General features: G+C 40.1%; 1 protein-coding gene across 1 annotated transcript in view; it reads left to right on the forward strand.

Moving 5' to 3' along the window:
- Positions 1-23,676, forward strand: part of TPH2 (tryptophan hydroxylase 2) — a 73,244-nt gene that overhangs the window by 7,336 nt on the left and 42,232 nt on the right. Inside the window, exons 3-7 of the mRNA XM_090041013.1 lie at positions 1,852-2,035; positions 2,150-2,250; positions 4,929-4,996; positions 11,668-11,864; positions 13,958-14,093. Of these exons, the coding sequence (XP_089897139.1) occupies positions 1,852-2,035; positions 2,150-2,250; positions 4,929-4,996; positions 11,668-11,864; positions 13,958-14,093 (686 nt within the window). The remainder of the gene's footprint in view (positions 1-1,851; positions 2,036-2,149; positions 2,251-4,928; positions 4,997-11,667; positions 11,865-13,957; positions 14,094-23,676) is intronic.

Raw genomic sequence — 23,676 nt, forward strand, 5'->3', positions numbered from 1 at the left:
GAGGGTAGGTGCCCCATTGCTCATGCTGGTCATTTCTGCACAGTCATGGAAGAAAACCTGCAGATGCATAAAGAACTTTCAGATCAAAACAGTAAGTTTAAAATACTAGCAAGTGTAGGCACCTGAAGAGCTAGGTGGCCATAGACCATGGACTTTGTTGGATCTGTTTTGGGCTTAGGTGCCAAAGTTCATCCAAGTTCTGTTCTAGGTGCTGAAGTTCTGTCTTTGACTGCATCCCCCAGTGTCAAGGGTGAATACAAGAGTTGTCATCATTCATGAACTGCAATATCTTACTGAGTTGGTAATTCAGAGAGGATTTGGAACAAACTTATGAGAATGATGAAAGTACTGGAAAACATACATTGTAGTGAAAGATATAAACTGCTCAATATTTGTGTAACTTGAAGAAAAAAGCTAAGAGGCAACTTAACCACGTTCTTTAAGTACATGCCTGGGGAATGGAAATTTGCCAAGAGAGGTGTTTTCAGTGTAGCACACAAGTACAAGAAAATCCAATGGCTGGAAACTGTAACTAGAGAATACATATTAGGTGTGTAAAGCACACATTTTTAACCAGAGGGAAAGTTATTAATCAGAACAATTTAGCAGGAGCTCTGATTGATTCCCCATCATTGGACATTTTAAAATCAAGATAGAATGTTTTTTATAAAACAGAAGTTCTGTTTCATCTTCAATTAATGCAGGGAAGGTCTATGGCCTATATTATATAGGAAGTCCAATGAGATGACCATCATGTTCCCTTCAGGCTTCACAACTGGTGAATGACTGAAAAAACAAATATTTAGAATGGAAATGTGCTAACTCTCTAGTCTAAGTAAAACAAATAGTTCAACTAATGGTGAAAATACTTCTCTGAAATGACAGCTAAGGGCAGGACTATGCTCAATATGGGACTCACCAGGTACAGCATCAGAATCTCATGCTGACTGTCTGCCCTGGGTTGAATTTTGCCAATATGAAAATACATATGAGACTTCATGACCAAACATAGACATGGGCATAGATCACTCCCCATTTGGAAAACCAATGATTTTTTTCCCTTGACCTCTTAATAGATAGAGAAGCAGGGATGATGGGGTAAGGCATTTCTTGATAGGTTGCTCTTAGTACAAAAGTTGAAATCATCATTGATGCTTTACAGCTGCCATCTTGCATGTACTAACTGATTAGAGGCTGCACTGGAAAAGAAGGCAGCACTGGTGTCAGGGCCATTTGCACATCCCTTTTCATTGTAGGATTTAGATGTTTAGATGTTTATTATGGGTGGGGGGGAGGTCAGTGGGTCTGGCCTTTCACTTTGTCAAACTTATCACTGCAGGTCATTTATAATTACTGCAAGAAAGACAGATGAGGAATGGAATATAATTATCTTCACAAATGAATGTTTTCTCTGTCAGCTTGTCAAGAGAGATTGAATAAGTGCAGCTTCTTGTAGTAACTTTGTTATTAGGTGAGAATACTAAAAGGCTCTGCAATTAACACTATTGATATGGGCACTAAATATTTTATATCTACTTTTGCTATGTAGTTAACATGGCATTATCATCATTTCAATTACTAAAATAATATCTTTTCTAAGTTATTGTCTTTCTAAATCACATTTAAATCCCCTGTAAATATTATGATTATCTTTTGTCATATAATAAAAAGGATAAAGTGTGCGTTGTTTGAAGCCTTTCTTTTTAATACACAATATAAATCACTAATTATGTACTTAGCCACAGGCTGAATGTTTCTATGACTTCTAAAATATATTCCACTGGAACAGATGCCAACAATTGTGTTATTTTACATGTTTACATATAGAGACCAATATTTCATTTTCCACAGGAGAAGCATGTGAGTATGGTTCACATTGAATCAAGAAAATCCAAGAGGAGGAACTCGGAGGTAGAGATTTTTGTGGACTGTGACTGCAGTAAGAAAGAATTTAATGAACTCATCCAGTTGCTAAAGTTTCAGACTAACATCGTATCTCTTAATCCACCAGAAAGTATCTGGACTGATGAGGAAGGCAAGATTACATTTTTCATTTGTCACTTTATTTAGCTATTGGCCAGCTGCTCATTTAGAAAACACAACATGCTTAAACTCCAGTCTTTTCAACTCATGCCATTCTCCCCCACAGAACTTGACAGCGTTCCTTGGTTCCCTAGGAAGATCTCTGAATTAGACAAATGCTCACAGAGAGTTCTGATGTACGGCTCTGAGCTAGATGCAGATCACCCTGTAAGTATGAAATACAGCAACTATTGATCGTGCTTGTATTTTAATTCTGAATTGCAGGGCTGCAACACAACTTAAAATAACTCTGTAAATAGTCATTTGTATGATTTAGCCACACAAATAATGAGTTCTATGGCAAAGATTTTAAATCAATTTTTGGCACTCTTAAGGAGCATAATTTTTAGAAAATGTGTGTCCAGCACTTTTATGAAATTCTCATCTCTCTAATAGTCTTATTGACTAGAATTGCCTGTTTCTCTAGTTCAACCACTAAAAATTGAAGCATTCCATACTTGCTAGTCATTGCTGGTCATCTTAGTCCTCTTAATGAAGCCAGGGTGGCCCAGGATTAGGGGAGCACACCCAAAACCCTTATTTCTGCTGTGCGCTTTTTGACCATAGCTTGTAGTTTCATAAAATCCAAAATTTATTGAATCAACTTCAGCTACAAACAATAACTTCAGTTCAAATAGAGGAATTTCACTTTTGATGAGGCAGTTTTAAACTGAAGCTGATGATTGTGATGGGCACTTAATATTATTTTATGTTTTGAGCTGGGTGCTTTCATTAAATACTTGAATGATCTGGAGAAAACCTGCCTTTAGTTTTATAGACAATGAAAAAAGACATTTGCATTACATGAATATATATTTTACACTTGGGGGAGCCCTTTTAAGCATAATTTGTACCACATTTGTGATCGTTCAAAGCTCAGAATAAGAGATGGAAAAAACTGACTGCTGATTCTGATCTCTGCTCCATCCCCTGTATGTATGTGGGGGTGCTATCAGAGTTATGAAGGGCCTGTGCTGAGACAGCGTAGGGGTACTGTGAGCTCTAAGATCATTCCAGTATAAAGCCCACTGCATAATGGTCAATACTTTCATCCCAAAGTTTGCTACGTGACAAACTGTTTAGTTATGACAAACAGTTATTCTATCTTCTTTGCTGCCTTGGTGTGCAAAAATCATTTGTCTCTGTCATAAGAAGAGTAAGACTACTCCAGTCCACTTACTCACCCATTAATACAATGTTGGCAACTTTTTAATTCAATGTCTGTGCCACAAAGGTATTTAAACAATCAAGATAGCTGCACCAAGGATCAATAGCTTTGTAAGAAACCTTTTCCAGTTAAGCACCGCATATTATCTGACATTGTCATCCTAAACTATTATTTTTCATGAGTGATTCAATCAAAGCCTTATAAAGCCATATAAACAGAAGAACAAAAGGGAGGTGTGGGGGCTACCATTTGGAGAATCTGTGACCTGTAAGGACCTAAAGAGATTCCAGCACTAGCTTTCCTGCAGGAGAAGTAGCTGGAGTCATGCTAACAAAACAAAGTGAGGATGTGTTCTCCAAGTATCTGAACAGTGTTATAAGGCCCCTGCTGCCCTGAACACTGCTTGAGAGTGGGAAGTTTGAAGGTTTTCTAAAGTACTTTGTATTCTCCTCTACTCTACCCTCAACAGTTCAACACATACTTCTACATTTTTGCTGCTGCATGCCACTGAGGCTTTTGTGGACACCCACGCAAGTCTCATGGGCTAATAGTAATTTTCCACCATTTTTTTATTCTGCCTTTCAGTTGTGTTTGTTCCTGTGCATGCACAGTGAAAACTATTTTTTCTATCTATTCTACTGTGTAGTGGAGTGATAGGAGCTGCAACACCCTTTCTGGGATGCTGTGAAATTAAATTAAGCTCACCTCAATGATTTCCTATTCTCTGTCTCCCAAGTGATGGCAATCTTGCCTTGATATTGAGATAGCCTTCTTAATCTGAAAAGTAAAGTATATCAAAATGTTTTCTGCATAAAAAGATGTTACAGTGTTTTGAATAACTGAAAGTAGAGTAACTCCCTGGGGAGTATGTGTTAGAGGGCTCCTGTGTGCTTGACCTAGAAAGGGCAAGATTCTTTCACATCCTCAGTATAGCCTTCCCTCTTTAACTCATGTTGCAGCCATTCATGGGTTTAGCTCTGGAGGTGCTGGTGTAGCTCCCTAGTGTGTTGGGCAAGATGCTAGTTGTCATAGTATCATCTTTGTAACAGGCTTTTTATGGATTGTGAGGCACTTTGATCTTCAAACCACAAAGCAGGTATTGACCATGAGTCAAGGATTCTAATTTCTTACCTGCATGTGCCATTCCAGGCAAGTCAGGAAGGTGGTGGCAGGGTTGAAGTGGCAAGGACACAGTTTCCCCTCATTAAGGTTTTAATTGCACAGTAGTGTTTTTGCCTTTTTCCTTAGACTACTGGTAGGGAACCACCCCCTTACTGGCTCTACATGCATGTGCCAAACCTGGAAATAGGTTGTGGAGATGCTGCAGGGTCATCCTGGGGGCCACACTCAATCTTGGCAGACACTAAGTTTTTGAGAACTGCTGCTGGTGATGACCTTTGGAGCATCTTTGCTGGTTTGGCTTTTCTGCACCTGCTATATAAGAAGGGACAGAGAGATCGGGCATACTTGTAGCCATCCAGTTGGGGCACACTGCTGCTGTGATGCCCTTGGTGAGAAACTGGCACTAGATTATTTTTCCCACTGTGAAAAACATGAAGGTAATGACAGTATGATACAATTAAGCCCTAAATAAAAACTTTATTGATTTTTTTAAAAAATGTCTTAAACTAATTTTCTTTCCCCTTGTTCTAAATGAATGTCTCCTTCCTTTCTTAAGGGATTTAAGGACAATGTCTATCGACAGAGAAGAAAGTATTTTGTGGATGTTGCCATGAGTTATAAATAGTAAGTACTGGTATAATTCTTTCCTGTGCCGCTGACTAGTTAGAATTCATGTTCCACTTAATTCTGTTAGGATGAAGTTTTGTAGTAGACAAAAGTGAGCCATTAAACTTTGACCATTTTAGTGTAGGCTATAAATGACAAACCTGAAGCAGAAGCTTGAAATCATATCATAATTGCAGTGTAATAGCAGGCAAGTGTGGATTTTTGCGGCTAAGTGCTACACTTTCACTGCGATGTTCATACCTTACACAAAGTAAGAAGCTATTTTTCAAAGTATTTACATACTGTATAATGTATTTCTGTGTTGCAGACATCCTTGGGTTAGAAACCTGGCCTTTTAATACCAAAACTTGTCTTTACTGCTTGAGCCAAAGAAGATTGTCTTTTAAACAGAATGTTTATACATGTTCTGGAACATGCTGCATCATTAATGGTGAATGCATTATATGTTTTCTCTGCCCATTTTTGACAAATCTCATCCCTATTACAAGAGTTCAAATTCTCTAATTCATTCAGCTTATTGGCTGCAAAAAACATGTAAATTATTGAGTGACTTGTACACTGTTTATAGTTCTAGGGAGACTCATTGCCCAAAATGCTTCTTACTATGAGCAAGAGCCAACAGAGGTATCCTTAGCTGGTGGTAGAAGTAGCTGATGCTGTAGTGCTGGCACACAGTTGTTGGAGGAAAAAGTAAGAACTGAAGGAAAACCTGACGTTGCACCTGTAACCAGTTAATGAGTCCTATATAGTCTGCTATAATTGGAGGAATTGGGGCCTCAGGGGTGAACTGAGGAAATGAGGACATAAAGGTTGGGTGGGTGGGTGCAGGGGGTGTATGGGTATGAAACAGTATCCACAAATTCCTTTAAAAAACAGTAAGGTATGATTCCAGAGAGGTGAAACCCAATTGATCTGGTAATGAACTTAGAGAAAACTAATATGCAGACCAGTGAGGGCCGACTTTTCTGACACATGTGCCACAACTAAGCCCCACACATTTCTGGAGTGCTGCACGGTTCCACTTCCCCTGTTTAATCTGCTGCTCTGCTTTCTGCTCCCTGACCTTTTTGCTGCTGTTCTCCCTGCTCCCTCCCAGATCTGCTGCATGCCATACACACAGGCTGCCCATGCCATTTGTGGCACATGTACTGTGGGGTTGCCACTCCTGATGCAAAAGTTATACTACATTTTTACAGGTTAAAGTCCAAATAATCTGGGTAAAGGAAAAGTATGTGGCTGCTCACAGTATCATAAGGTACATCAGAAGTATTTACAGTGCACATGAAAACTCTATACAACTGTGCATCTGAGACAGTCAAGCCCTTTATGACTTTTCCCTAGTAGGTGATAAGTAACAGGAGCATCTGTCACTTCTTCAAAAAAAATATTGTAGAGCCACAGAATTTTGGTTCATGAAGAAATGTTTTTGTTGGCTTAATCCTGCTCCTAATGAAGGTGATGAGTGTTTGTCATGAACCTCAATGGAAAGAAGAAGAATTGGGCTTAGCTGTATACATGTACCTTTCATTCTGTGTTGTAATAGATCATTTTAAAATGTTGCATTTTCCTTTTCACTTGCTGTTTTTTCCTTTGTACATTTTGGTGGTGTTTCTACTCCTCATTCTCTAGTACTGAAGCTAATGAGACAATACTAGCCATAACCATAGATGTTTTTAGCTTCTCAAACACTCAACATGTATCTTTTCTGTTCTGGATGTTGCTCAATTAGCTTTTTGCAAATACTTTATTGCTGTGTCAACTTTGGGAAGGTGATGTATTCGATAAGCAATTCCTCACCAACATGACATTTCTGAACAGATAAAATGCTTTGGATCTGTTAGAATTAAGTGTCTGTGATTAATATTTAGGTCACTAGCTAAGTTCCTGCAGGGATTCCCAAACTGTGGTTCGGGATGGCTAGTCACATGATGCTGATGCTCTTTCTTATTTGTAGTGGCCACATCCAATCTAAAGAAGTCAATAATCCATGAGCTGCTCTCATAATGTTTCTTTTCCATGGGGATATTGCCATAAGGGGAGAGTAGGCTGATCTATGCAGTCCTGAATTGACTGGGTCGACAGAGCCAGTCTTTCAGTTATTAGGATGTTTTGTGCACTATACAGGACTTTGAGCCCATGATCACCTGTGTAACACAGCTATTTTTATAATTGTCCTTGGCTCTGAATTGGAGCACATTTGTGAATTAAGGATAAGATATCCAAAGAGGCCAAACAGTGGTTAGTACCCAAATCTCTTTGATTTTTTTTTTTTTTTTTACTGGTCATTAATTTCTAAGAGCATGTCCACACATGTAGGGATGTGACTGTACATGTGCAGCAGCAAGTCTGTGCTGGTACTTTTTACTGCTGTGCAAACCCCTATTCATATGCTTTGGTGAGGGGCAGAATGTCCCATTTTGGGGAAACTGCTGTTTCCGCATTCCTTCAGGTTCCCGGTATGCTGAAGGAGCCAGGGAAGAACTAGAGGAGCGGAGACACTTGCGCTGGCAGCCAGAATGTCTCCTGGGAGGACCAAGCCTCTGTGTCTGCTGGTGCATGCTCCTGTGCCATGTGTCGCACCGTTTTTTTTGCTGGGCTTTTTTTTTGTGGTGTTTTTATTTTGTCAGGGTTTCCTGATAGCAAATTTTGCCCCCATGCTGCAAATTTACAGCACAGGGCACATTTTAATGTGCCAGGTGTGCAGTTTGTGGTGCCACAAAGAGGTTTGCAATGCCACAAACTGCATATGCCTGCAGGTCTGGATCCAGCCTAAAGTGTTAATAGTTTTCCAGATTTACCACTCAGTTTGCTAAAGGCTGAAGGTCTAAATTTTTTTCTTTGGGAATAGGAAAGTTGGCTAGCAAGGTTCACATTTACTATCAATATTCCTTTCTTGGATGTTGTGGAGCTTTTTCCTTCTTTTTCTACCCTGAAGATTGCAAAGTGCCTTTATCAGTCTTACTAACACACCTCTAAGCTTGTGGCTTTCTCAGGAGTTAATGGGATCTGTTCCTTCACATACAAATACTCTTTCTTAATTTTGTCTTTCCAGATCCAGGCAGTGTCTTGAATTCATTATCATCCCCAGGAGTTAGTAAATTTTCTGCACTATCTACAAATACCTGCTGGGTTGTAATTTTCTTGTCTCTCAGGTTTCTAAGTCAAACTAATTTCAATTGCATTCAAATTTTATTAGTAATAGGCCTAAGTCCTGGCACTTATGGGAAGGCATATACTAATTTCATATTCTTTATAATTTTATGCATCCTTTTATGGATTTCCATTTTTCTTGTTTGTGGTTTATATTTTTTGTTTAAAAAAAATTAGCAGACCAACATGTTTCTTTTCTTTTTTAATTTTCTGCATAGAAAGACCAACATGGCAGAAAAAGAAACACTTTAAAACGATCAATATTTTTTTGTAGAAAATAATAACTGGACAGTAAGATGGTGAGAGAAATTATATATTATGATTATAGAATTGATTTCTCTCCTTCTTTCTCTCTTTCATTATTGCTTATTCACATTTTTACATGACCTACTGAATGATCTAAAATTGTGGTCTGAACTAATTGTCTGAAAGGCTGCCTCCTTTCTGTGCCCAGTTCTTGCAGTTGTTATTGGCTGGACTGTATTTGAAGTCAATGTTTGTGGAAAACATTATAATATTTCTCACCTATCTAGGCAGATGTCTAGGCCTCTGCAAGAGTGTGTTGCTGGGGTAGTTCACTGGCTTTGGAATGAACTCCTACTCCCAATTCTGTTCTTGGACATTTTCAGGATGCAGTGTACAGCATACCCTTTTCATTTATCTTTCTACTGATTGTGGTTGCAGGTTACTTGATACTGAATTAGTTTATCTTTATTAGTGTCTGTTTTAATTCTATAATGTTATCCAGGGACTAAATGGATGAGGACAGGATAAATGTTGTAGTAATTCTCCCTTAATATTTCAGCAAGCCTATGGCCAAGTCCATTTGGCCATGACCTCATAATATCCTTGGCGCACACTCCAGCCCCATATTTGCCAGCTGCTAAATTGTTGCAAACTTGTTTGTTTTTGGTTTTTTCCAGCTGTCGAATTTCTGGAGAAAACTAAGCAGTTTGTTTTTCTGGTTCTTTGGTCTTTTATCACTACAATTTGAATACCAACAAAAACTCATCTTCAAGGAAGCACTCAGTGTGATCCTATGGGTTCAGGTGGCAAAGAGAATAAAGGAGGGCAGATTTTTGCCTAATGAGATTTTTGAAGGCTGAATAACCAAAATTCCTCAGGCACACTCACTCCAATCAATATAAGGTGTCTTTGGAGCTCTGCCCAGTATCAGATTTTGCATCTCATTGCATTTTGCTTCAAAAGCAAGCCAAAATCTTTCCAAACTTTTCACATGGAGGGACGCATAAAATAACTAATAGCCCAGTGGTTACTTACCTGGGATGTTGGAGAGCCACACTGAATTCTCTACATAACCTGAATCAGAATAATGACTTGAGTCTGATCTCCCACGTTCCTGGTGAGTGCCATAGGCACCAGTCTCTCGTGATCTTTCACTAAATTAATATTTAATCATTTATACCTGGTAGAACAACTTCAGAAGGAGAGATTCAGGGAACACTTTGAAGGCCACACCATAACTTGGTGTTTAGGACATTCACCTGGAAGTGAGTCAAGCAATACAAAAATCAGGTAATGCAGGTACTTGTAACCAAGTACCTATATCTCAGGTGAATGCCCTAATCATTGGGTCAGTGGCTTTTCTCTCTTGAGTCTCTCCCTGTTTTTGACCAGATAGTCCATACTTTTTTTCATTGAAAATGATGCTAAGAGCTTTTGGCTTCTAGTAACTGGCATTTTTCTGACAAGAAATATTATGTTGAAAAAAATTCCACCTTGTTCTACATCTAGGAAATCCTGTTCTCTTGCACATGTAGTCTTTGAGCAGCTCTCAACAAGAATGAGATCAAGGTACTGAAAAATGATTTCAGGACAGTTCAGAGTTAGCTTCTCAAATCAAGATAGATAAATCTAAAAAAAATTTAAAAAGCTTAGCAATCAGTCAGAGAAGAAATCCTACCCTGAGAAGGGAAGTGAAAGTTCAGCAGTATGGCATTCAGGTTAGGTCTATGCTGTTTACAGAACAGCTTGCTGATTCATACTACATCTCCATACATGGGCGACTGGTGTCACCTTAGTCGGGGGGGGGGCAGATGCCCCACCCCAGCTACCAGTCAGCGACTGGGGGCGGGGGGGGGCATCCCCACAAGGCCAATCTCACCAACCAGGGTGGTGTCCCCTCACGGCCGATCACATTGACCAAAAAGCAATCACAGTGTTCCCAGAAGTGGCCATGGTGCTACATCCGGTGCTCCCACTCCCTGCCTGGTGCTCACAGGGAGGGTACCGCTGCTCCCACCTGTCCCCTGCCCATCACCTAAGCGGGGAGCATGGCCTGTCGGGGTGCACCAGTGCTCTCAAGGGGTGCATGTGCACCCCTGTGCACCCTCTATCTCCACCCACCGCTGTCTCCACATGGAGCAGGGTCAGAGTAGCCCTAGCTGGCATGGGGCCCTGGGGAGCAGCCAGCCCAGGGCTGCTCCCCAACCCTAGCTCAATGTGCTATGGAGGGGCTGGCTTCAGTGTGGGCAGCCCATACACCGAAGCACCCTCATTCCCCAGCCAGCTAGGGCAACATCGACTTGTGCTTCGCTGCTGGGTAAAAAAACTCCACAGCAGGATGGTACTTATATTTAAATGGCTAATTAATCTATTACACAGTAAATATCTTGTGTAGGCATGCCCAGTGAGACTTAATTCAGAACCAACTCAATTGTTCAGAACAGTAATTCTGTTATAAAATACCCAGATGAACATATCTCTTATTTTTGGCCCTCTATGCACCTTTTCAGAGATACAAATAAGTTCACTCTTGAAAAATCCTGGATGTCAAGGACATAATAAAAGACAGTAAGAAGCCCTTATATGATCTGGTTTGGTAGCATCTGGTCTTCTCTGTAATATGGAGGTACGGGTGATGTGGATCAAAAATAAATAGACTGTCTGAGTTGTGATGCTTTGGGAATGAGCTTAATCCCTTCTACAGGATATTTCTGATAGCATGCTTATGAACCTGAGGACTTAAAATATGTCTGCATGTTAAAGTGGGAATAATGAGCACCAAACTAGAGAGATTTTTAGCTAGGGGGTGGGGGATCTGTATTTCTAGATATCACATCTGTTTTGTAAAATGAATGATTCAACAATGTTATATAAATAAATAATATTCTATATGTACAAGAATATATAGATAGCCTGGTTACTTTATTAATAATGCAGACATGTTATTATTCACACAACCAAGTGGAAAGTGATAAATGCTGTCAAATTCTGAAATACACAGTTTATATAGTTTTGATACCATAAAATAATTATCATTACTACTCTTGAAGAAAAAATAGTTCTGGAAGCATACCAGTAAAATTTGTATTGCACTTTGATAAAAGGTTTATTATCGGTTTTTATTCTAGATTTAAATAGGAATATAAATGCACATAGTGATTTGTAAATAAATCCAATGACAAATGGAAATGTCTGCTCTGAAGAATTTACTAGATGAAATTTATCCAGAAACTGTCTTTAAGAATATTTCTTGTTGTTGTTGTTTTTTGTAGTGGTCAGCCCATTCCCAGGGTGGAGTACACAACTGAAGAAATTAAAACTTGGGGAGTTGTGTTCAGGGAACTCACTAAACTCTATCCCACTCATGCTTGCCGTGAATATTTAAAAAATTTCCCTTTACTCACCAAGTACTGTGGTTATAGAGAAGATAATGTGCCTCAGCTGGAAGATGTTTCTATTTTTCTTAAAGGTAAGGTTCCTCTTTGGTTCTTTTACAGCCATGGTATTACAAGAACATTGTTTCCTCTTAACACCTGAATGAAAGCATATTGAATGGAACAATACCCATGAATGTCAATAGCATTTAGATCAGGCAAATCAAATTAACCACTCTTGGAAATGTTTTCCCTGGGAGAAAAATTGCTGGAGTTAATTAGTTGTTTGAATCCTCATGTATAAAGTTAAGAGGGATGATTTGGTACCACCCCTGAATGAGTCTGCCTTCCACACACTGAAGGAAACGTATCCTGGAATGGAGCGAGGTCTTGTAGTATGATAGCGAGTGGAGAGCACGGCCAGCCACACCACTGTAATGATCTCAGTATGGGAACTCCATGGTTTTCCTGTAACTCCTCTAAGAGCGGGGGAAGAATAAAATGTTGAGACAATATTGTTTAAAGACAGCTTCAGGCTTAGTAATCTCTGATCTTTACGTTCAGTTCTTGCCTCTGTTAAGCATGAGGCCTTCTTAAAGACCTTATGAAGAATCCAACATGTAGTTACAAAGGCTAAACACAAGAGGGATGTAAGCGCACTTTGTCAAAGTGAAATAGTAACCAGAGAGAGAAATATGCAAACCAACCACCTGCCTCGGTTTTATTTGGAGCATGACCCCAGCTTGTCGTTCATCATGTTGCTTCTATCCACGCAAAAGCTTACCAATAGTTGAAATGCACATATCCAGGTTTGTTTGCATATTCTCAAATGATCTTTTGCAGTATTTCCATACAATCTTGACCTTCCTGTTTTGGAGTTTCAGACCCATCTTATGTACACTTCCCAAGACCCCAGTCATCCAGTGAGCTCCAGGTGGATGGGACAATAGGACTCCACAGGTGTAAAGGGGATCTCCCTGATGTTCAGCAAAGGATCAGTGCCTATATGATTATCTGATTTTGAAATAGTCCATCACAAATACTTTGCATGCCCTTGTCTGTTGGCTTACGAGCAGCCAGTCACTGCATTTTCTCTTAATGTTCGTTCTTCTCAAAAGTCCCTTGAGATTTTCAGGTACATTAGCTTCTTGTGCTCTCTTGTCAAATCCTAGGAGCCCAAATTAGAATGTCACGAGAACATTAGGAAAAGGAATTTGTTTTGGTGCTTCAATTCCCAACAGGGGAAAACATTAAGAAAGTTGTCCTCGGTGTATAAGGGAGAGTTTTAACTACAAGAAATGTGTTTGTTATGAAAGATTAACTTACCCTATTCCCTTTTGCTCTGCTTCATCCTCACTTCTTGTTTATGATCACCTGCATTCAGCAATCATTAGCTTATCATTCTGAATTGGTCATACCTTTCTAAGTTGCTCATATATTGTAGTCTTGGTCTCTGAGGAATGATGTGAAGGTATTGGGGTTCTTTTCTAACTAGAAGTTTAAAAAGGATGATAACAACAAAAAAGTCTGGATGGCTTCATAAATATATCTTCAGACCAAAGAATGGAAGCTAAACGTGGAACATTTTTCTATAAACACCTTGGAAACAGCAACTAATAAGGAAAGAGAAAATGTAGTAAAGAACTGTCCTTTTCAAAGTTACTGCATGTTTGAAATGATTCCCCACTGGGACTGATCTGACAAGGGGATGCTTTGTTAAATGCATAAACAAACCTCTGTATTTTAATCCTACCGCATGTATGTTAAAAAATTCATAACTTTTTTATATGTGAAAATAATCCCACATTTATTTTAGGTCCAGTAAAGGTGATGTGCATCATCTTACATAGAACTCAGCTTCTGTGTTGGACTCTTTTATCTTGTCCTTGTTTGGTATTGTAGATAAAAACAGATACTTCGTGATGGTTTCACACACTGTAACCTTGACTACTTTTCTAGTAGATTTTTAATTGAACTGCAAATTATTTCAAGCTGCTTTTATTAAGAGTATCTAAGCAGGGCAAAATAATTATCTTTGCCCAGTGGACACAAATAGCATACAGCGATCCTCAGTCCATCTTTTTAGTACTTGTTTTTGGTAGAATCAACAACTATAAAGCCGTACATGCCCTAAAGGACTGACATAGTGAAATACAATGTGGCCTTTTCATTATCTTCTCTACTACAGAAAGGTCTGGCTTTACAGTGAGACCAGTTGCTGGATACCTGTCTCCCCGAGATTTTTTAGCAGGATTAGCTTACAGAGTTTTTCACTGTACTCAGTATATACGACATGGCTCAGATCCTCTCTACACACCAGAACCGTAAGTTCCCCACTTGTTCTTCTTCAATATTCACAACAATTGCAACTTTAAAAATGAAGGCAATTATGATGTTTGGGTCCTTTTAAGATTCAGTAATCCATTGGAGTATCCTTGCACAAAGGGTGAAATCCTGACTTCACTACTGTTAATTGGTAAAACTGTTATTGATTTAAGTGGGGCTAGAATTTCACTCAGAAGCCTTTATTATAGATTTGTGTAGAATCCAAAGGTTTGACATGTGTCATTTTGTAACACTGCTAAGAAAAAACTTTTTGTCAATGGAAGATCCAGTTTTCAACTGTACAGTTCTTTTCATAATAAGTGTCTTTGGGGGCAAAATATTTTCTTTGGTCAGTATTTGGAATTTTTAGGGGGTAAACACTGATATATGAAATATTTTAATAGGGTATGTCACTATGGCACCTCTCAGGAGTCATATCCCCATTATTTTCATCATTTGAGCCCAGTTTTTTCTCCTGCTCTGGCAGGAGGTTGGACTTGAAGATCTATATGGTCCCTTCCGACCCTACTTTTATGATTCTATGACTTTTGTTGAGTTAGGCTCCACAACCACATTTATTTTTTACCATACAATACAGCCATGAGAAGCCCAGGAGGAACTGTCCCCTCAATGAGAGAGGAGATTGCATTATGGGATACATAGTCTGACTAGAGGCTTGGACTGTGGAGGAGAGTGGGAACATGACGAGCTGAAAATGTGGTGGACATGAGGCAGCATGGCAGCATTTCCAAACTGAAATATTTTGGGATGAAATGTTTCTGGGTTTGATTTCTTGATGAGAAGCCAACAGTTTTGGGGGAAGGAGTGGGGTGGGAACCAACACTCCAGCTGGTTCTACCTATTCTGTGTTGTGCTCTGTGCAGTTTGCAATAGAACAGGGCCTGCCAGGCATTTTTCACACTGGATAGTCTATCAAGGGTGCTACTGATTTCATAAACCACAAAAGCTTCAATAACAGACTAGTCAAGAGATGACTAGAATGAACTGCTAGATTTGGTCTTATTTTTGCTATTTTGGTATACTTTTTAAACAAAACTTGCAGAAATGGTTTTATATATCTGTCTGTGATCTTTGAAACCATGCAGGACAGAACCACCGATGGCATAAGAAAACCTTTTAGGATGTTAATCTAATAACTGACCAACATCATTTTCATCTTGGTTAGGTGCTTTATCTAAAATATACAGTTATGGCAGATTTCTAGAAGAACTTTTTCTTCATATGCAAGCAGTGTGAACTGTTGGAAGAAATGGTTCAGTATTAGTTTGGCAATATATTTTCTTTTTGACAAAGCTGTGGCAAACATCAAAGTCACTTGTTCTCTGCTTTCAGCTCAGTAGTTGGAGCCAGTTCTTGAGCCAGCATTGCTGCAAATGCTTTGTTTGAGGCTCTTGAAAAATGATTTTGCCTGACTATGGTTTGACCACTTCTCTTCCAAAACAAGTGTATGTGGTATAAATATGAGTGATATAAGAAAAAATCCAGACTGATTTCCTCTTGTGAGAAGCCAGGCTGCTGGGTTCCAGCATCCACTAACAGTCAGCAGAGAAGTAATCATGGCTATGAAGTTAATAATCGTAAAAAAATATAGGAGCATTATGTTATATAAAACAAAAAAAATGTATGTTGTGTACAATCCCAGTAAGTGCAAAGGTCCTGATCTATCATGCCCCTCAGTCAGCTACATAGCTAAGGAGGTGGGGGGTGGGGGAGCGGAGAGGGAGTGAGCAGGGCACCAGCTTATAGAGGAGTGCAAAATTGCACAGCTATGCCTCTGCCTTCTGCATGTACGTACCTTGCATCATCAGTTGTCCCTTTGGTTTCTATGTTTCTAGTCTCTTTGTCTTTAGTTTGATACTGTTGATACTCAGAACTGCGCACTAGATCACCAGAATTATGTCATAGTATGCAATAACTGAAATTCTGCTGATAAACTACCCATTCATGGTGTCATGAGAGTCACTGTGATAACTCTAGGGAAATTAGAATTACAACTTTTGTTTCTATACTGGGCTGAACTTAATTGGCAATCCTAGTTATTGTCTTTACAGCTCCCAGAGTTAGAGTTATATGAATTATATAGATAGCCATGTGGAAAAAAAACCCTGCTGGGTTAATTTTTAAAAAGAACCTTATTCTTTTTGTGCAGACCTAGCTATTCTCAAATCATGCATAAGAAACAATGTGGGGGCTAATTACAGAGAATACGTAGCAAACATTTTGATTTTCATAAAATTTTGCATGTAGTGGATATTATCAGCAACATCATTAAAATCAGTGGTGGAACTCCTTTTGACTTCAGTGGGGGCAGGACTTTCCCCTTAATATTTGCCTCATTGCAGTGCTCTCGTAGCTACTGTAATCTGGTATCTCCTATATGATATATGAAAGCATAATAAGGTTTGCTGCAGCTGCCTTGTGCTGTGAATGTTGCATTTCAGTGCTATAAACCTGATGAAAAGGCTTCCATTGACTTCAGTGGGCTTTGGATCAGACTTTACAACCATACTATTGAGCTAGATACAAATTAGGGAATTCACTTGACTTGATGTCTATCACCACTATATGCATTTTAAAGTATGCTCATTCTGTTTCATTCTGTTGCTACTACATTCAGAGAATTACATAGATTTCCTCTCCTGACTAATTTACTCCTAGAAAAATCCTTTACTGTGAAAATTGTATTACTAAAATCTTATTTTCTCTGAGTGGTGCCTGTGAATAAATTAAAGCCACTTAATTATTTTCTGAATGCAAGAAAACAAAAGAATCAAGCTGGTCATTAGGGAGAGTTATACTATTTCAGCTATCTATAAAGGACCAGACTTCTGGGAGGGCTATGAGACTAATATGACAATTCCAAACACTGGGACATGATTCTGATGGCGAGGTATTTTTCTTTCAAGTGATCTTCCTATTCCCGCATGTACAAACGTTGGTATTTGTAGGTGGGAGATCATGGAACAATATGAAAAACAGACAGATAAAAGCTACCTTTTTCCCTACCTCTCACTGCTAATTTAGTAATATTAATATAATTAGATTGTGTCTGCCCTTGGAGAGGGGTGGAAGATCTGTAAACTGCCTCTGCCTTGACTCTACTAGGGCTGGTAACCGTCTCTGAGGCTGCCTGTCCTCTGCCATGAGGGTGTGTGACTGCAGCACGAATAGAAGGCAGGGTAGTGATGCACCTTATAGACTAACTAAATTAGAGATGCATAAGCTTCTATGAGCCTGAAGTCCTTTCATCAGATGTTGTGAAAGGACAAGCACAGAGCAGTCTATCAATAGAAAGAGTGATCTGAATTCAAAAGAGAGAGGTAGTTAGCCATGTCAGGAAGGAGACAGCTTTGTTTTCTACCTTATAGACCAGGGACGGGCAATTATTTAGGCTGGAAAGTCACTTAAGGAGTTTTGGTGAGCTGTTTAGGGTTGGGGGGTGGGAGGCGTGAAAAGGGTGCTGACACAGCTTTGGCACCCTGCCACAGTTGTTTACACAGGGAAGGGAGGGGGCAGCAGGGAGATGCCAAGTGAACCTATGCAGCCCCAGGGCCATCTGCCCCACACCCCCTGAAACTGCTGCACACAGAACCAATGCCCATCACTGGGACAGGCAGGGAGCAAATCGCAGTTCTGCCTTGGGCCCTGGTACTATCGTGTGGTCTTTCTTTTTGTCATACTATACAACTTAATCATGCACAGGTATATGGAGACCTTGATGCTTTTTTCCACTGTGTAAAAGAAAGGAAATATATGAAAGAAAAAGAGCCTTTTAATTATTAACCTACCACAGACCAGGCCCATACACAGCACAAGAAGAATACCTTTTGGACTCCACCTGAGGACTGCAGCCCCACTTTGGACATGCATATAAACTATTTTTGCCTTTGTCCCCACTCTGTGATTACTCAAGAAAACTAACAAGGCTTACATCACAACCTCAGTCCTGAGAAATGGAGAATCATTCTCAGCCTTAATAACAACTCCGATATTATCATATGACAGTGCTACTGTTCTCATGGACAGTACAACGTACTTGCAGGAAGACAAGGAACAACTCCTGTCAGAATCCCATGAAACAATACCAGGAGGAATTAAACAATGTCTTAATGACACTGCTTCTGGAAATACAGGAGAAAATTAATGCTTCCACCTCCCAGGAACCAAGACCAAGCAACCCAGCATGCCCATCTGGCATTGACACCACCATGGGGGAAGTGTGACTAGAGTGACTCCGTCCTGTTCCCATATGCCTCTGAAGCTGGGGGCTGTTTGAAAGACACAACAGATTTCTTAAAGAAATGGCTTCATTGACAAGCTTCCAGCAAACACCATATTAGCTACCATGAATTTCCCATCTCCATACACCACACATCCCCCATGAGGGTGTACTGCAAGCCATCCAAATATTATCCCCAATAAAGACACTACTTCTTTTTTCATCACATTTTCCTTCTGTGTCCTCACACACAAGTATTTTGGATGTGGGGACTCCCAAATAGCATTGCTATGGACAGATTTGCAGTCCATTTCCTCTGCAGCTGCTCGCTCATCCTCTGATCTACCTAAGCTACATCAAGGACATCTTCATCATAGGGACACCTAGGAAGGAATCTCTAAAGAAATTTCACCAGGGCTTTAACAACTTCCACTCCTCAGTCAAACTAACTTTGGAATACTCCACCCAGCAAATTCATTTCCTAAACACCACAGTCCTGATTTACAGACAGCTCCCCAGGCTCAAACAGTATCTCTCAAGCAACAGGCTACCTAACTCCTTTTCCCACTGTGAAACCAAGCCTTAAAATTAGACCCAGGTGCTAGCTGTGCCCCTTCATCAATACAGGTCACATCATCACTGGATCAAATAACATGGATTATAACATCCAAGGTTCATCCACCTGGTCCTCTACCAACATCATATATGGCAACATTTGCTTACAGTGCCCCTCTGATGTCTGCATTGGACAGACGGGGCACGTTCAACATATAAGAATGAACTGATCTGATATCAGTTTCAGAAAGATGCATGTCTGTGGTAGAATGCTTTAACCTCATTATACATCCCATTGATGACCACGGGGTAGCTTTTTCTTGACATCAAATCTTTAAAAAACAACTTTAATTGGAAACTGAAGAATAAGAATTCATTCCCAGACTGAATTGTGTTAAGTGTGCTTTAAACAGGGACAATGGTTTCTTATCCCATTACCTGGATTTGCTTTTGTGACCCACTTGTGAGTTTCTCCTGCAGCATCACCCCCTCCTCTCTCCGCTCTTTCTCTCCCTTCCTTCCTTGTCTTTTGTATTCAAATCACATTTTCTCTTTGATAAACTACCCTGTGTATGTCCTTTCATGGCATCTGGTGACCCAAGGAAGGTGTCAGGTTGGCTCATCTGCACTTCAGTCATCAGTATTGGCTTTTGGTCATCGGTGTGCACCTTGGCTGTTTGGTGAAGCCCTCAAGCTCTCAGCATTGGTTTTGGTGTGGCCCTTGATGCATTGCAGTCTCAAAGCAGGCACTATTTGGTTCTAATGTATCAATTTTTCAGTGCCTCAGAGCCTTCTTGTTCTACTGGAGCAGCCTTGCTACATTAGCATTACTCTTAGTAATTTCTTGTTACTTTAGTGTCTTAAGGTAGTGTATTAGGCAGGCCCTTAATCTAGTTAGGCAGGCCCAATAGCACTAATGAGGTTGAATGTTTAGTATCTTAGAGATGACTGAGATGAGCCAACCCTCATTTGGGTCTTAAAATGTTGGGTTGTTTGAATCTTTAAAATTGGTGCCATAGGCCCCCAACACACGGAGCCTCCACACATGGCTATCTTGGAGCAAGGAAGTCATTAAAGGGCTCTAGATGACAGTAGTTTGCTGAGTCTCATTACATTGTGGATTTAACACTGCTTTTGACATCTTAGTATCTCTGAGAGGCCTTCAGTTCATTCAGACCTTGAGGCATTACACACTCGGCATGTCATTACCATGGATTGGTGCTCTGTGTACAGTATGGCACTGCACACCCTTTGAATCTTGGCACTTCAGGGGCAGGCCAGGACAGAATAGCCCTAGCATCTCATTAAGCCTCATTGTGTTCACACTGGGGGTTATTACAGATGCTTACACTGCCCTGCTGCAGCTCAATTCATCTATTGTACTTTAGCAAAACGTCAGCTTGGCCCCAGGACACCAGTGACAGGCCGGTGTATCACATCTTCAGCATGACTTGGAAGTTCCTTGGACCCGCAGTGGGGTGGCACCTCAGGAAGATTATAGAGACTTGATGCTTTCATGAAGGCATGGTTCTTTGGCATCTTGTGATGGACTTAGCTCAGCCTAGACTCTGGGACATGAGGCTTCAGCAGATGGCTGTATCAAGTGTATGGATTTGAATCTGTGCATCTTTAAAAATCAGGTTTCCCAGCTGCTGCGGGGTGGCTAGGAGATTAGCCTATAAATCCTTTTCTTAGAGAAAGGTTGTGGTGGGATATTGTCTGCCTCAGAGAATTTGATTCCTCAGTGCTGTCTTTTGGACATTGTGTTTTGGAGATTCTTGTTGGGCATTAGCCCCTCTGGTCGCTTATCACCCCCATCAGGTTTTCTTCGGGGTCTAAATGAGGTGAGGGCATATATTACATACCCATCCCCCCCACCCCATTAGCTTGTACATACTGCAGCTATTATCTGGAAAATGCATTGGTCAAACTTTGTTGCTTTTGCTATGCTGGTCTGAAGTACTCAAATGCTATGTATGCTGGACAGACTTACTATTTCAGGCAGTAATGCCCTCAAACATTCTGTGCTGCTGTGTACGAGCTGTCTCATAAACCAGAAAATTCATAGAATCAGGGGATTGGAAGGGACCTCAAAGGCCGTTTTGCCCCCACTTTGCACAGATGCACAATCTGCTGTTGCTTAACCATGGAAGATAGATGCCTATTGAAAACTTCCCTAAGCAGCTTGTTAGTATGCTCTAGTTGTAACAATTAGGAAAGTTTTCCTGAGACTTGATCTATATATGCTTTGCTGTAAATTAAACCTATTGCTCCTCATTTTGCCTTTTGTGCCAAGGGAGAACAATTTTTCTCTTCCTTTGTATTTGAAAACCACATTTCTAGTCTCTTTTTTTCAAGTCAGCCTCCTAAGTATTTATAATAGATGACAGGAGACTTTCTTGCACCTGATACTGGGTTAATAAAGAAGGATTGTTCAATTTGGATGGTTGTTCATTCAAACAAAGCAATTATCTCTTAGGTTTGAACTTGGGGGAAGGAAGGGGTGGAAATGAAGCTATGGCTTACTTTTGCAAGGCTGGTCAGAATATTGACTGACAAAGGAGGTTGGAGGTCATACTCATAACTGAGGCAGGAATATGTATGCAGGTATTCTTTGTCTTGTTTAGTCTTCAGCTTTGTGTTTAATGTACTCACTGATGTGAACAACAGTTGTCTTTCAGTATTGTTCAGTGCACACAGGGCACACAGTCCTAGGGGACAAGGTCTGCTTAGATTACTGAGTTGTTTTAAGGTCTTTGGTCCTCCCAGGAGAGAGGCCTGGGCCAGCTGGGCTGCAAAGATATCACTTCCATAAAAGCGTAACTGTCATTGAATCCTAGAGTCATAGAAAATTAGGGTTAGAAGGGACATCAGGAGGTCATCCAACTCTGCCCCCTCTCAAAGCAGACCATCCTCAACTATATCATCCCAGCCAAGATTTTTTTTACCCGGGTCTTAAAAACCTCCAAGGATGGAGATTCCGCAGCTCCTTTGGGTAACCTTTTTCAGTGCTTTACTATCTTCCTCATGAGAAAGTTTGATCTAATATCAAACTTCCTTTGCTGTAACTTGAGACCATTGCTGCTTGTTCTATCATCTCCCACCACTGAGAACAGTCTAGCTCCATCCTCTTTGGTGCCCTCATTCAGGTAGCTGAAAATTGCTATTAAATCCATTTCCTTTTCTCCAGACTAAACCAGCCCAGTTCCCTCAACCTTTCCTCATAAATCATGTTCTCCAGCCGCCGAACTATTTTTGTTGCTCTCTACTGGACTCTCTCCAACATGTCCACATTCTTTCTGTAGTGTGTGTGTGTGGGGGAGGGGGGCGGGGGGTGTCCAAAATGGGACACACTACTCCATACGTGGCCTCACCAGTGCCAAATAAAGGGGAAGAATCATTTCCCTCAATCTGCTGGCAGGCACCATTTCTAGTAATGCAGCTCAGTATGTTATTAGCCTTCTTTACAACAAGGGCACCTCTTGGTACATATTCAGCTTATTGTCCACTATAACCCTCAGGGCCTTTTCTGCAGAGTAGCTGCTTAGTCAGTCCCCAGCCTGTATGGGTGCACTGGATTGTTCTGTTCCTAATCCATGCCCACAAACCATGACAGAGAAGCCAAAGAAAAAGGATATTTCTGTAGAAGGGAACTTACGGATGTAGCTTAGTGGGACTAAAACTCCTCATCTTACTGAATGGGCAGTTTGATCAGGGCCTTGACAACCTCATTTTAAATTAGGATACTGATCTAATGTTTCACTGGTTTTGGCCAGCTGTAGCTATCAGGTACTATCTGGTTGTTGAGTATAGACCAAGTTCTCTACACAGATGACCTCCAGACATGCTAAAGCATGGAAATCAGCTTGCGTCACAATCAGGGTGCTGGGAACACTGAGTTCATACTCATTTCCCCAGTGTCTAGTTTGTTCTATAGAAATCACTGCATTGCTAAGAGGAAAGGAATATTTCAAATCAACACCCCTTACACAACTTTCCTGCAGGAGAAGAATCAGGATATCATTGCCTTGGCAGGGAGATCTCGCTGGTCTGTGGACAGGTTTTAGAAGAAGCAATAAGTGATGGCTCAGGCTATGGATATTGTTTGATATTAAGGGTACAAAAAGATTCATAATACCCATGGTATTATAGCATATGTTATTGCAAAACATATGCAAATAAAATGTGAGAAAAATCAATATATTCTTTTGTATAAATATTTTGCCATATATATCTGTAGTACTAGATACAACAGTTGGCGATGATTGATTGTCATAGTATGAAAGAACAGTGAGCGAGCCAATGTCAATGTAACTTCACCAACTAAGATTATGGTGTTGTATCTGAGGATGTCTGGGATAATAATAGGGATATGTTTCTAACCCCTGGAAAATGCAGCTGGGTTTCATGAGTTTTTGAGGGGAAAGTGACAAAAATTTCAACAATTTTCATGAAAACGAAGTATGATTTACTGACGGGCGGTTGACACATGTTTCTTTGTGAAGAGTAGTGAGAATAGGAGACTTTAAATTATATGAAGGGTTTTTTGTGATTTATCTGGGTTCTGTCATTTGGAACAAAAATATTTTATAAAAGACAAATGGGATGATTTCTGATGGAAATAAAAAAAAACTTGATGTTTTCTCACTTCCTTTAAAACATTTCTTTACAGCTCAAATAAAAAAGAAATGTCTTTGAGGGAGACAAAAGCAAAGGAAATGTCAGATTAGATTTTAAGGTGAATTTTACTATCAAGTCCATTATTTTTTGGAAGAAAATATACTAAA

Source organism: Crocodylus siamensis, chromosome 4 (assembly GCF_052110815.1).
Source record: "Crocodylus siamensis isolate JL-2025a chromosome 4, ASM5211081v1, whole genome shotgun sequence".
Lineage (NCBI taxonomy): Eukaryota > Metazoa > Chordata > Crocodylia > Crocodylidae > Crocodylus > Crocodylus siamensis.